The sequence below is a fragment of the Amblyomma maculatum genome, chromosome 6 (assembly GCF_055883805.1).
Source record: "Amblyomma maculatum isolate TAMU_Amacu chromosome 6, ASM5588380v1, whole genome shotgun sequence".
NCBI lineage: Eukaryota > Metazoa > Arthropoda > Arachnida > Ixodida > Ixodidae > Amblyomma > Amblyomma maculatum.
Genome location: NC_139349.1, coordinates 157,588,670 through 157,602,744, shown reverse-complemented (window position 1 = coordinate 157,602,744; position 14,075 = coordinate 157,588,670). Strand labels below are relative to the sequence as shown.

The 14,075-nt window shown below is 47.7% G+C and overlaps 1 protein-coding gene across 2 annotated transcripts in view; it reads left to right on the top strand.

The window, feature by feature from the left end:
* The window catches only part of LOC146187253 (SMAD family member 3-like), a 41,919-nt gene that overhangs the window by 8,226 nt on the left and 19,618 nt on the right, over positions 1-14,075 (top strand). For both annotated transcript variants that reach the window (XM_084607589.1, XM_084607588.1), the window contains exons 3-7: positions 1,712-1,849; positions 2,599-2,667; positions 3,507-3,542; positions 3,679-3,891; positions 11,931-12,068. In XM_084607589.1, the coding sequence (XP_084463715.1) occupies positions 1,712-1,849; positions 2,599-2,667; positions 3,507-3,542; positions 3,679-3,891; positions 11,931-12,068 (594 nt within the window). The remainder of the gene's footprint in view (positions 1-1,711; positions 1,850-2,598; positions 2,668-3,506; positions 3,543-3,678; positions 3,892-11,930; positions 12,069-14,075) is intronic.

The following is a 14,075-nucleotide window of genomic DNA, read 5'->3' as shown; positions in this document are numbered from 1 at the left end:
TTTTTAGATTGTTTTGCCCGACTGGTGCATATACGACTTTGCTAAATACCCGTGTATTTCATTTTCAAACCCCTTTCGTAATTTCTCTTTGTAGGAAGTGCAAAAATGTAATCATTACTGATTTAAAGAAAGCTCCAGAAAGCAATTACTGTAATACCCCTGTCACACTAGCAAATTTAGTGTCAATCAAACCGAGTGACATTGGCCTCTGCTGTCATTAGGTTCGAATGACGTTTGGGAAATTCGTTCTCATTTGAGCCCAAACAGAATGTGTACTCTGGACGCCAGATACACAGCAGAAAGTAGCAATGTGATAAAATGTTCTGCGCACAGTCAAAGTTATAAATTATATTTCGTGAGTTTTGTTTTAAAAACTGTCAGTTAGATGCAAAACTATTCGCGCTGCAGGCTCTTGTGGAATGCCATTGCTCTTGGTCACAGCAGCAGCCCAATCATGCCAGTGACTGGCGATTATTTTAGGTTCTCTGTTCCTTGGTTGCCGCTTCTCCCCGTGAATTTATCTCAGAGATATTTAAAGCTGTAACTTAGCACCCAGCCTTTTGGATGTGAATTGCATGCTCTATGTGTCTCCGTGCATCTCTGCACTGTGTATCTGTGCCCCGCTCTATCAGCCATATTGCCTGTTTACATTTATTAGATTTGTGGGCTACTTGATACTTGGCTTGGATTTTGGTGGCTAAAGGACTACAGCAGAGCTGAAAAGGGTTTTCATTTGAATTATCTTAGGGAAATGTTTTAACTGGCTTTAAAATGCTGCTCAATGATTAAAAATGCCTTTTATGCACACTGATGTACCTTAATTGCATTTTTTTTTATTACTGATCGCAATTGCCATCAGTTGCGAATCTCATTATGTGTTGCTATGTATCATAGAAAGCAACCAAATGTCATTTAATGCATTCAATACATTGAATGACATTCGATTTAAATCATATTAAATTTGCTAGTGTGACAGAGTTTAATAGTGGTTATGATGAACGCCCACATTCCAATTTAGATTGCTCAATTTTCCCTCTTTGAAAGTGGGAAAAAAAAAACAATTTATTTCTGAATTCCTTCAGTCTGCTTTTTCTTTTTTTCCTTTTTTTTTTCCCTTGAAGCCTTGTAGTTAGAATGTCGTGAAATATTGTCGGCGGTGCAGAATTTCGATTCGTTTTCTTGACCAGAAGCTGAAATATTGGCAAAATAAATTTATTCATCCGAGTGCAGGCAGCTAGTTTGACTCTGAGCATGCATTTATTTCTCACAGCAGTTGTGTAGCACTTGTGGCTTCTTATTGGAAGGCAGGGTGTAACGGCAGCTTGCCGAGCTCCACTTCCCGCTCAACTTGGCAACGTCGGTGGCAGACTGGGCGCGCTGCTCGGGTGTCGAAAGACAAGGGCTGCAGGGAACCAGGATTTTCATGGTGAAAATCATGTGGGTGAGATCTGTCCACGAGATATCGGTGGTATCCTGTCCAACCTTTAAGAAAAATAGTGATAGTGATGGCTAAAGACATATGGTGATGGTGAGGATGATGACAAAGCGTTTGTGTCTGGTTGTCTCTTCAGGAATCGGGGAAGTTTCAAGGAACGCAGCAGGGCAGCCGGAAGGCTTTCGCCCTTCTGCACTTAAAAGCGCGCCTGAAGTTTTTATCACACTGTCCGGCACAGCAGAGGCCATTTAACAGTGAATGGGTGGATGTGTGCAGCCCTGCCGCCCATCCTGGTGCCTCGGCAGACGGGTGAGCTGCCCACAGAGCTGCCCAGCTTGGATGATTATGCCAACTCGGTGCCCGACAACACAGACTTCCCGTCGAGCCTAGACGTGCAGGCTTTTCCCCTCACAGGTGTGTATGTGCGGACCCATCTTCGGGGTAGTGTTCATTCTTGATCGGGGGTGGCAGGCAATTGGTACTCCCTTCCGAAGGGAAGGAATTATACTAGGGAAAGCTGTTCCAACTCTCCCCCCTCTCCAAAAGTCAGTGCAGGGTTCAGTTGGAACTGATAGGACTCCCCCCTCTAAGGGCGGCCCCCCTAAGTCTGACCCTGCTCATAGTATGCTTTACATGAAGTCTTGTGTTTCATCTGAACACATAGTGCTTGTTGGTTGACCACACGGCACACAAAGCATCTTTCACTATCAGATGGTGTGCTACAAACGTATTTTCTATTTCATCATCATCATCGTCATCAACCGGATTACACCCACGGCAGGACGAAAGCCTCTCCCATTTTCCTCCAAATAACCCGGTCCTGTGCTGGCTGCATTCCACTTGACCCTTGCGAACTTCTTAACCTCATCCGCCCAGCTAATTTTCTGCCACCCCCTGCTATGCTTTCCTTCCCACAGAATGTAATTTGTTACTTTTAGTGACCATCAGTTATCCTCTCTTTGCACAACATGTCGTGCCCATGCCCATTTCTTCTTCATATCGACATGTTGTACTTACGACCATTATTCGGACTCTGTAGAGGCTGAAAGATTGATTTTTCGGACTAATTAGGCAAAGTGAGCAGTGCTGCTGTTGGGTGAAGCTTTTGTATGTGTTTTTTCATGTGCTTGGTGCAACTGTTTGCCATGTTCTCCCTTTTGCAGAGACACCTCCGCCGGGTTACATGAGCGAAGACGGAGAAACCACTGATCAAAATGGTGCCGACAGCATGGGTGAGTGATTGAGAGGATAAAGGACTTCTTTTGTAGTCAAAATGACACTTTCCAGATTGCTAATTATACTCATAACAGTCTAGTCCCATAGCTGCCCATATTTCCCTAGTGGTCTCTCCTTCCTTGGTTCATTGTGTGAACTGAAGTAATTTCTCATAGATATTAGATTGGATACCTTCTGAAGCTTTCACTCCCAGTTTGGTTTGGTTTATCAGGTTTAACGTCCCAAAGCTACTGAGGCTATGAGAGACGCCGTAGTGGAAGGATCTGGAAATTTTGCATGGGCGCCTCGCTTTTCGCCTCCATCGAAATATGGGCCGCCGTGGCCAGGATTCGATCCTGCATCCATTGGTCGCAGTAGTCAAGTGCCCTAACCTCTACACTACCGTGGCGGGCTACCCCAAACTTCACTTTATCTGTGTTCGAGAAGTGTCATCTGGGTAAACGTGTCCAAATAGGTGTGGCTTGAAACTGTTCCAGAAAACTGAAAATGCTGCTGCGGCAGTCTCTTACTGCCAAACAGGACCATTGGTTTCTGCTCTGAATGCTTTGATGTAAAGGACAAGTTTTCATAGCAACGTCTCGTAATGCAACAGTAGCTCATCAGTTTGAACCTAAACAATGGGGGAGCAGTTCCAGCTGAATGCCGCTGCGACTGCTCCCATTGTATCCGTTGATCAGTGCAGTAAAGGATTGGACCCTGATGGAATTAGAGCCAGGATACATATATAGTTTCCAAATATTTGCATGGGTAAGCTCTTAATTATGTTACTTGAATTGTTGCAGAAAGCTCTTTGACTGAGCGTCCCCCTTGTTGGCACTTTTCTTTACTGTTACAGATACAGTACTCCTGTCTTCACCCAGTCCTTCACCAGGTTTGTATTCATTTCAACTCTTGCTGTATTACAGTAGTAACTTGATCGCAAATTGTTCGACCCAGTACTACCGAGGGCTCGGCACTACTCTTGCACAACAAGAATCTCCTTGTCACACTGCGTGTGTGCTTTGCAGAGGTGCAGCCGGTAACATACACGGAGCCAGCGTTCTGGTGCTCCATCTCATACTACGAGCTCAACACGCGGGTCGGAGAGACGTTCCACGCCTCGCAGCCCTCCCTGACTGTGGACGGATTCACGGACCCCTCGAGCTCGGAGCGTTTCTGCCTCGGCTTGCTGTCCAACGTCAACCGTAACTCGGTCGTCGAGCAGACCCGCAAGCACATCGGTGCGTCCTGAGTGCCTCTCTTATAACCCTGTCGCATGAGCACTTTGCATCGTGATCAAGTCGGTCAAAGTCAAGCTCAGTGCGAATCCGGCGTTGCTACACGGTGCATTCCATTGCGATAACCCATGAGCCTGCTCTACTGCCGCCGTGCTGTCATTGCCACTCTTTCTCATTCCTAGACGTTAATCAAATATACAAACTAAGTGTAAAGATTATTCAGAACATTGAGTATGAAAAACATACAATTAAAAAGAAAGAACATTGTATTTAAGTTTCATCATCATCATCAGTCAGACAATACCCACTGCAGGGCTAAGGCCTCTCCCATATTACTCCTATTAACCCAGTCCTGTGCAAGCTGCATCCACTTGACCCCTGAAAACTTCGAGACCTCATCTTACTATCTGACTTTCTGCAGCTCCCTGTTACGCTTTCCTTCCCTTGGAGTCGAATTGGGTACTCTTGGTGACCATCGGTTATTTTCTCTTGGCACTGCCTGCCTTGCCCTTGCCCATGTTCATTTCTTCTTGATTTCCAATAGAAGTTCAGTAACTCGGATTATTTCTCTGACCCACTCTGCATGTTTCTTAGCTCTTAGCATTACACCTACCATTTTCAATTCCATAGCCCTCTGTATTATCCTCAACATAAATAGAACCCTTATTGTTACCCTCCATAGGTGAGTGCAGGCAAGATGCAACTGTTATATACTTTTCTCTTGAGCGATATCAGTAAGCTGCTAGTCATGATGTGTTAGTATGTTCCAGATGCATTTAAAAAATGTGTTTAAATTTACGTGATTTGAATAGCATCTTTGGCAGTGGCAAACAAGCGTGCTGCTTGAACTGACTTTCCAATTCCCGCTTGTGCTAATCGGCTGGGTCTGTGTTCTAAATTTGCCTCGTATGGACCCTGGTTGCGTGTGCAAGGTCAGCCATTGCTCTTTGGCAGAATGGAACAATGATTGCGAAGCGTGCCGTGTAGCACAGAATCTCAGACTTTCCACAGGTAGAGCTCTGGAACAAAGGGAACAAACAGAGGAACGAGTCATGCGACTGGACACGGATTTTGCTACTGTTCACTGTCGCAGTGTCAGACTATCATTGCAGTGTGCAACTAAAGTGCCAACCTCTCTTTTTCTGCTCATAATTTGAAATTTTGATACAAAGTTTTACTCAAACTGGTGCTGTGCCATTTCTTGCGTAGCAATCTAACTTGATCGGAATCTAGTAGGCTGTAACGGGTATAGGCCGTTTCACACTTAGAAAGGAGACTGGGACCTCGTCACCGCTGTGCTTTCAGAACCGCCGTGAGGTGGCGGAAAATGTTTGGCACAGTCTGGACGTGCGGAAACAGCAACCATGATTATTGCACGTGCACCTTTACCTTTGCACTGCCGGTTCTCCCATGCTTTCGGGGGTGGTGCTTCACAAAGTGCGTCGATACTCCTGAGGTGTAGCTTTGCTGAATTAAAGCACTGCAACATGATTTACTGTGGCAGTAAAGTAGCAACCGCATGAGCCAACAATCCTTGGCGATCCGTTGTGCGACGCCACCGCCTGTCGTTGACGCTGGTGCACACCACACGGATCGATGGGACTTGGGACTTGGCGACTTGGCGTTTTCAGCGTTGCCTTGTTACCGCCGCCGCGTCGTTCGGTCAAGGGGAGTACAGTTACGCTATATCCAGTTTCTAACAATAAATAGCATCGAGTACGATAAAACACAGATACAGTCGCCGACCGTTTTTTCGGACTTGAAGGGACCCGAAAAATGGTCCGAATAATCGAACAGTCCGAAAAATCCATGAAGCACAAAAAATCACTTTATTCAGAGGAAATCGGGTTAAAAAAGTCGCCGATTTTACCTTGCGGCAAATTTCTTTTGCTGGCGACGATTTGCGCTTGTATTTGCGCCAAAGTTGTCGTTTCGCTGTACACGCTAGACAGCAAGTTCACAGCGTTCGTAATTTGTGCAAGCGATGGCTGTGGTAGGCCGCCCGAGTCGTCGTCGGAGTCCGACTCGTCTTCAGGTTGAAGAACCTGGCGTACAAGTTCGTCGTCCGTGAGGTCCGCACACATATCGAGGCCGTCGTCCACTTCAACAAACTCCCGGAACATGCAGCCTGTTGGAATGTCCATTCCGTTCCCGCGAAGATCAACGATGAGGTCTTCGCCGCTGTCTGCAGTCAAATCCTCAGAATCGTTGCAGTCTTCTACGTCATCGACTTCATCGGCGGAGAATCCAGCGTGCCTGAAGCAATTAGCAATTGTTTCCGCTCTCACTGCCTTCCACACGTCAGCCAGCATGCTAACCGCCGCAAAAAGATCCGTGGCGTACTTTTTCCCGTTGTCAAAACAAAGGACTGTGCGCCGCAGAAGACGGGTCCGATAATGCACCTTAAGGTTTTTGATCCATTGGTCCATTGGTTGGAGCACGCTGGTGGTGTTTGGTGGCAGGTATTCGAGCCGAATGGCTTTCAGGTTGTCGAAGGTGCCGTGAGCCGCGCAGTTATCAACAAAAATAATAACTTGTCGCCCCTGCCGCTCGAAACTTCGGTCGAGTCGACGCACGTAATCTTCAAACAAAGCATGAGTGATCCATGCCTTGGAGTTGCTGCAGTACCACACGGGGAGGTTCTTCGCGCCCTTAAAACACCTAGGATTTTTGGATTTGCCTATCACAAGAAGTGGCAGCTTCTCAGTGCCAGTGGCATTTGCACCTACCATTACTGTTATCCTTTCCTTGCTGTGGCGGCCCCCTGAACAGGAGTCACCCGAAAAAGAGGGTGCGGTCAGGCAGCATCTTGAAGAAGAGGCCGGTCTCGTCACAGTTGAAGGTGTCCTCCGGGCTGTACTGGCTCAACAAGGGCTTCAACTTCGTCTGACGGTAGTCTGCTACCGTGGCTGGGTTGGTGGCTCCGCTCTCCCCGCACATCTTCTTAAAAGACACACCGTGTCTCTTCTTGAAACCGCGGAGCCATCCGTCCGTGAACTTGAATTTTTCAATTCTCATTTTCACGGCCAGGGTCTCTGCCTTTTCCTTCAACGTGTCGCCCGACACTGGAAGGTTTTTCGCTAAAGCAGCTTTAAGCCAGAGTAGCAAGGCCTTCTCCAATTCGGGGTGGTCGCCTTTCCTGTCGTTCTTCTGGCTGCTGCTGTGGGACGCCTCAAAGGCGGAAAAAATCTTCTCCTTATTTTTCACGTAATCCGAAATAGTTAGCTTCGACAGTGCGAACTCCTTGGCCACGTCAGCTTGCGTTCGCCCACTCAGCACTAGCTTTATGATCGCTGCCTTTTTCTCAAGGGTCATGGTAGAATAGCTCCCACGCTTCTTTGACGGACCCGGCAGCACCGGCGGGGCCATGTCCACAGCCCGAGTGCGCACCACACCGCTCGTCAAACACGCAAAAATGAGGCACTTTTCGTTCAGAGCGGTGGAACTGCCGGACGCAATCACAAAACGGCCAAAGGATTGACGGCGCGCCACTCGGTTGACGCGGTCGGAGAAACTCGTGTGACAACACGGCGGACGTATGAGACAAAGCACAAAGAGATAGCTGTCAGCGTTGGCGACAAAAGCAGGTTGACGGCGATGACAATCCGACTGCCACCTCGAAGTGGCAGAGATTGCAGGGGCCTCTCCTGGCAAAAATGGGGCACCGAAACCATGTCAAGCCAATCCAACTGCAGAGCCAATCCGCCTCAATCCAAGATTGCGCTTGTTGCGCCGGCGAAAAGCCGATAAGATGGCAGATTTTGGCCTGCAGGGGACTGAAATTAGTCCGAAAAATCGAACTTTCGGACTTTTAAAGTCCGAAATATCCGTCGCGAATATGTATGCGCTTCTATGGGGTGACTGACGGTGCCTCACTGAAGTCCGAAATATCCTACAAGTCCGAATTATTGGAGTCCGAATTACCCGTCGGCTACTGTATTTCGAAATTTCTTGTAACACATCGTGTTTATAAAAAGGTCACAGCGCAGCGGTGCACTACTACACTGCGATTAAGACTTGCATTGCAAGCAGTAATGATATCTAACCACACTAGCTTTTTTTTCTCCTTTACTACCCTACCAAGCTTTTACTGAATTGTCTTGATGCGCTCATATATGCACGGACCAGATGAAGTGAGCGTCTGCTGGTTCCTGAAACCGGACTAGGAAAACAAACTTCGCTCGCAAAATATAACGGAAGTGGAGTACAGTCAAACCTCGATATAACAAACACGCATATTACGAATTATTGAATATATCGAACTCTTCCGAAATTATTTTGTCAAACACGTGTATTTTTAAATTCCCATAGCGAACGCGGTTTGGCATAAAACTGATATTACGAACTTCGCGACGCCAAGCACTACCTCATTTTAATAGCAGGAGGCAGGCTTCGTTGCACTACATGTGTGTTGTGCGGCGCAGCAAACGGTCAGGACTACCTCGCAGGCGCTGACAGCGCCACAGATGCCACGACGGCATTGGGAGTTGACAGCCAAAGAAATCCATGGCCTCTGAGATCACCCTCCTCGGAGGCCATAAGAAATTGTTCGCATCTCACAATCGCTGACACCGCCGCTTCAGCAGCGGCGGCAGCGGCGCGATCGAATGTTGCTTTTGCCTTTTTGGCTTTTCAGTCTTTCGCGTTTTTAGTGTTGGCAGCGGTGTCGCGGGCCGCGGCGTGGCCATAGAGAAAGAGATTGGTGTGGCCGTCGTAGCGTTCGGCGAAGGCTGCGTCGGTCGTCGTGTCTTCGTCGTGTCGGGTGTGGTGCGCAGGTGTGCATAGTGCTGTGATGGCGGTGAACGTGAAAAAAAGAGCAGCACTGACGTTAAAGACCAAGCTCAGGATAAAATCAGGGCCTTCAAGGCAGTTTACAAGAGGAGACTGATTGACACTCTTCTCGTGAAGCTTCTTAAGAAGCAGGACAAGATTGACTTGCTGGGAGCATTGAAGTGGCATCGGACAGCGTGAAAGGAGAAACGATTGCCAACTGCTTTCGGCACGCAGGTTTTGTTCCAGCAGAGGCCCGTGCATCAAGTGACGATGGGGACGATCCCGACGAAACAGAAGCAGAGCTCCGCGAGCTCGATGAGCCTGGAACGATTTTTCGCGTTTTGTTGGTGACATGCCCGCAACAATGACTGTAGAGGACTCCGTAGGCGGCGGCGACATCGCGGTGACCACGGCTGTACTGACGGACGCCGAAATCGCTGTGGAAGTTTTTGAACATTCCGCAGACGAAGCTCAGACTGACCCTGCAGACGATGAGAACATTCCGACTTCACAAGAAGCGCTTGCTGCATTGGATTTACTGCGCCGCCACTGCAGTGCTATTGAGAGCAGTGGGTTTGCCCTTGTTGAGTGTATGCAAACCGTGGAACAGGGCGTGATACGGAACGCGATCAACACAAAAAAGCAGGCCGCGATAATGCAGTTCTTTGCGCGTAAATATATGGACGTGACCCAAGTAGGCACCCTCCGTGTTGCTGTGCCTTCTCCGATTGAATTTCGCTGCTCTTGCGTGTATTTTCTACGAAATTTTATATTACGAATTATGGATAGAGCAAACTATTTTTTGATTTTTTAACTGTTCGTTATAACGAGGTTTCACTGTACCCCAAAGCCTTAAAGGTATACTGAACAGATATCCAAGAATATTGAGAAAGCACTACAATTGTATTCTCAAGACCTGATTGCACTAGTACAGACACATAATTTGGGTTAGTTTTGAGCGGATGGCTGTATTTTTGACGTTTTCTGAGCGGCCCTCGGGTCAGAGGCAGCGCGCTCCCGACTGTGAGCCGGTGGGTGTGGCGTCACAACTACCCTCAGCAGCGTCATGGCCCCGCGGTCCCGCCGCCGCCGCCCCCACATCTGAAGTTGGTTGACCGGCTACACACAGTGTTGGTTCCCCCACGTCACGCCGTGCACAATGCTGCGAAGTGTGGAATGCTGCACACGAGAAAAGTCGAGGAGGACGCGTATTGCGGACAATTGTTTGCGCGCTGGGAGGAAACGCAGGCACACGAGCAGCAAAAAAAAAAAAAAAGCATGTTCGTCTTTGCGCTTTGTGAGTGCCAGGGGGAAAGGAAAAATGAACAGGTGCGACCGGCCGCTATGGGGGGAGTTGTGACGTGATATCTGGTTTTGTCGGAGCATTCACAGGAGCCCGCTAGGTGCGGCAATTTGAGAAATATTCATTAAAATACTTACTTTCCACTCATTTATGTTCATAAAGGGGATTGTTTTGGTCACTCCCAATGCGATAGCTACCATCTACACTGGAAATCTCGGCGGCAATTTTTTTATTCAGTATACCTTAAATTGCGATTGGCTGCCTCATGAGCTGCTTCTGAGCGACACGCGATAGGCAGATAGGGATGAAGATGGAAGGCCGGGATGTTAACCAGAAAGGCCTCCGGTTGGCTACTCTACACTGTGGAAAAGGAATAAGGGCAGGGGTGTGAAACTCCCTATACCTCCCAGCGGCCACGAATTACAGACGCTAGCGCCAAACTCCCCATTATAGGATTATAGCGGGAGGGGGCGCGTAAAAAATGGACTTGACAGGGGAGGCCGTGTAGCGGACTGGTCCAAAAAAATGGTGCGCTGAAGGGGGTGTCGGTAGGTTGCTTCAAGCAGCGCGGGTCACGCGCTCGCGTGCGCCTGCGCTCGGGAAATCGCTGTGCCCGTGGATTTCGTACCGCATCATCGTTCTGCCGCGGCGCGACCGGCTCGCTGCAGGAACAGTGTGATGGAAAGAAAAACCACAAGCATAGCGCTCTCAAGGGCGCAGGCGCTCGTGAGCAAGCGTACCCGACCGCAGCAAGAAATAGCACAGAGAACAGCAGATATCGTTTCTCTTTTTTATTAGCTGCACGTGAAACAGAAAATGAAAAGATGCGACAAGGTATCCCTCACACACACGCACTTTACATAGCTAACAGTTTACAGTAGTGTTATGTGTTCTGCGCTAACATTGTAATCTTGCATGCTTGCTTTATCACTACAAAAGAACCCAGTTTGCCGGCACTGCTTCTGTCAGCATGTGTACAGTTGATATGAAATTAAATAAATGATGCAACATATTCATCCTACGCATTCCCTACCATCAAAGCAATGTAGAAACATGAGCAAATACCTGCGTTCTAGTTACCTAGTGGTTGGTATTTGATGTAAGTAATCACATGTCGCTGTGCTATATATAACCCAAATACATAATTAAAAATTTACACTACCCTTCCTGGAAGAACCGTCTTCTTCGAAACGCACGTCTCTCCACAGTACATGAAGGTAATAAGTTCAACAACACGAAACACAGCGGATATCGCCGACTGTAATGGCCAGCACAATCAGCAGACGAGATGGGTCCATGGAACTGGAGGTGCACGCAGACAAGTCTCTCGTCTCACGAAGGGGCGAAGAGCCAGCAGGAATGAGATGCACAGAGTAAAAGAACCGCGACGAAAAATCGCGACTCTGGCCGATAAGCCAACACGCAGAGAATTCACAGCGCTAGGCTACGCAGACGACGGTTCTAATTCAAAACGAGCGGAGTCGTAACGGTTGCAGCGGTTCACGCGAGGACGAAGCAAGCCACGCAGCGCAGTCGGCGGCGCCGTCAGTGCGAGGGGGAAATTTAGGCGCGAGAGAGAAGTCCTCCTCCCAGCTTTTTCTTTCCTCCTTTCGCCCCCGCTTGGGAGAATTAGACGGGACGGAAGTGCCCCTGACTTTCCGCGGCCTGATAAGGGGATTAAAGAGGGGAAAGAGGCTTGTGGACACACAAAATTTTCTAAAAACCCAGAACCGGAGTGACAGCGACAAGCAGCAATGCTTTGGCGGCCCTCAGCCCACCGCGCGACACTGTGAATTGTTGCCTCATGCGGGTAGTGCTTAAAGCTGCTCAGTGAAGCTTTTACTAGCTTAGGTATGCTCCTCTGTCATGCATTTTGATTTACTTTTTTTTTTGGCATTGAATGACTGGCAGACAAGAAAAAGACTATTATTTTGTGTGCTTTTTTTCCCCCCTTCTGTGTGTGCAGGGCGTGGTGTGCGCCTCTACTACATTGGAGGCGAGGTGTTTGCCGAGTGTCTGAGTGACAGCAGCATCTTTGTGCAAAGCCCCAACTGCAACCAGCGGTACGGATGGCATCCCGCTACGGTCTGCAAGATACCTCCAGGTGAGCTTAGTAACCAGTTGTGAGGAGAGGATAGTAACTGTCGAAATAAAAAGGCTCCCATAAAAGAAGGGTGCAGATTGGTTTCGACCATCTGGGGGTTCTCTGTCTGCTCGCGTTAGATGGTACACAGCTGTCTCTTGCGTTTCACCTGCGGTGAAATGTGGCAGCCACCTTTTTTTATTGGTATGCTCCTGCTATGGTCTGCAAGATACCTCCAGGTGAGCTTAGTAACCAGTTGTGAGGAGAGGATAGTAACTGTCGAAATAAAAAGGCTCCCATAAAAGAAGGGTGCAGATTGGTTTCGACCATCTGGGGGTTCTCTGTCTGCTCGCGTTAGATGGTACACAGCTGTCTCTTGCGTTTCACCTGCAGTGAAATGTGGCAGCCACCTTTTTTTATTGGTATGCATGTCTGAATGCAATTGAACTTGCAGTAACGACACTGTTGCAAAGCTGAGCAACTGTGGTCCTGACCCTGCAAACACAAACCATTTTTTATAAGGATGTCTGTCATGGTCATCTGCCTTTAGAGGTTGACAAGGAATCGAGATCCGCCAAAAGTACCGTGGCGTAATGGATCCTCTTGCATAGGGAACCAGCCCCCAGCTTGGTCATTGAGAATTCACGTTTTGTTTTAATACAAAGAAATCTTGATGTAACAAAACACGCGGGACTATGAAATCGCTCATTATTTCGAAATATTCTTGTCATGGAAAATTTGCACGTTTAAGCCTGTGGCCTAGGTAGGAAAGTGGAGTACCTTGGCAATAGACACGTGTGCCGGCAACCAAAATCTCCATATGTCGCACTCGCTTCAAAGCTATTTGTTTGAAAAATCGGTTATTTCATTTGAACAATTAAGAATGCCTCTAAACCTTCCACTTTGCGGAGCACCTCTTCGGGTATGTCATTGCAACAAACGATGAAAGTGTGGATTGTTTGATGTGGATTTAAAACATCAGAGTTTATAACAACCTCATCTTCTTCAGTATTCAGCTAAGCTTGACAGTCCTGTCTGTCTTTTAAATGGCCGCGCCAGTCGGTGGGGCACAGTGTCTGCAGAGGTTGGCTTGCTTTTTTCTTGTGCCGATTTCGTGTAATACATCCACTTTTTCCTGCAGCGAAAATTGTTTTTGCTTCTTCTTGGCACCATCGCTGGCTGCATTGGTCAGATCTCGCTTGAACTTGTGATAAGATCACCTGCAATAAAAAAGTACCTAGCCGCACACGTGAATGAAGCGAACAACTGACTGGCAAACAACAGACAACACAAAAAGGCAGGCGCTTAGGCATGCTAGGCTTCCGGATATTTAACCGCTGCTTCGTGGTGTCGCCATGAGTTAGCACTAGATATGGTGATGCTGGGGGCTACCGCCCATGGAAATGCACACACAAATGGCAGTTTCTGTGTCACTCAACAGTTGCGGCACTGTTGAGTCAGATTTGTGATACTGATGTTCCTTGATTAGAGCGGAAGATATAAATTACGTACATTATTTTGAATAAAATGCTTCATAGTTGTGAATTATTTTTACTACACTGAGAGTGTTGCAACTCTGGTGGGGATTTTTTGAAAAATTTGTTAACATAGTCTTCGTAGTAAATTAGAGATTTGAGTGTAACAGCGCAGAAATTGGCAGCTTGCAAAGATGCTACGCGTCGATAGCATTGCTTTATGTTTTATTCTTTGAGGAGGGTGCGGGTTGGGGGGTTGTGGAATGAGCTTGATGGAGCATCTAGATGCCTGTGACGGCATTGCTGGCGGCGATTGCTTGTTCGGGACGCTGCTGTGCAGTCAGTTGGGCCAATTTTCACTTGAAAGCCTAATGTTCTGCATGTTCGTTTCATCTCACTGTGATTAGTAGGCAAGGTGAATGATTTTTAAGTGATGAGGTTTTACTTTATCAATTAAGGGGGGACACAGGTCTTTCGAGCGAAAAAATTGCGAAAAAATAACCTCTTAGAAAATGTTATTTGCAAAATTAGTAGCTCTTTATCTACCTAAGTT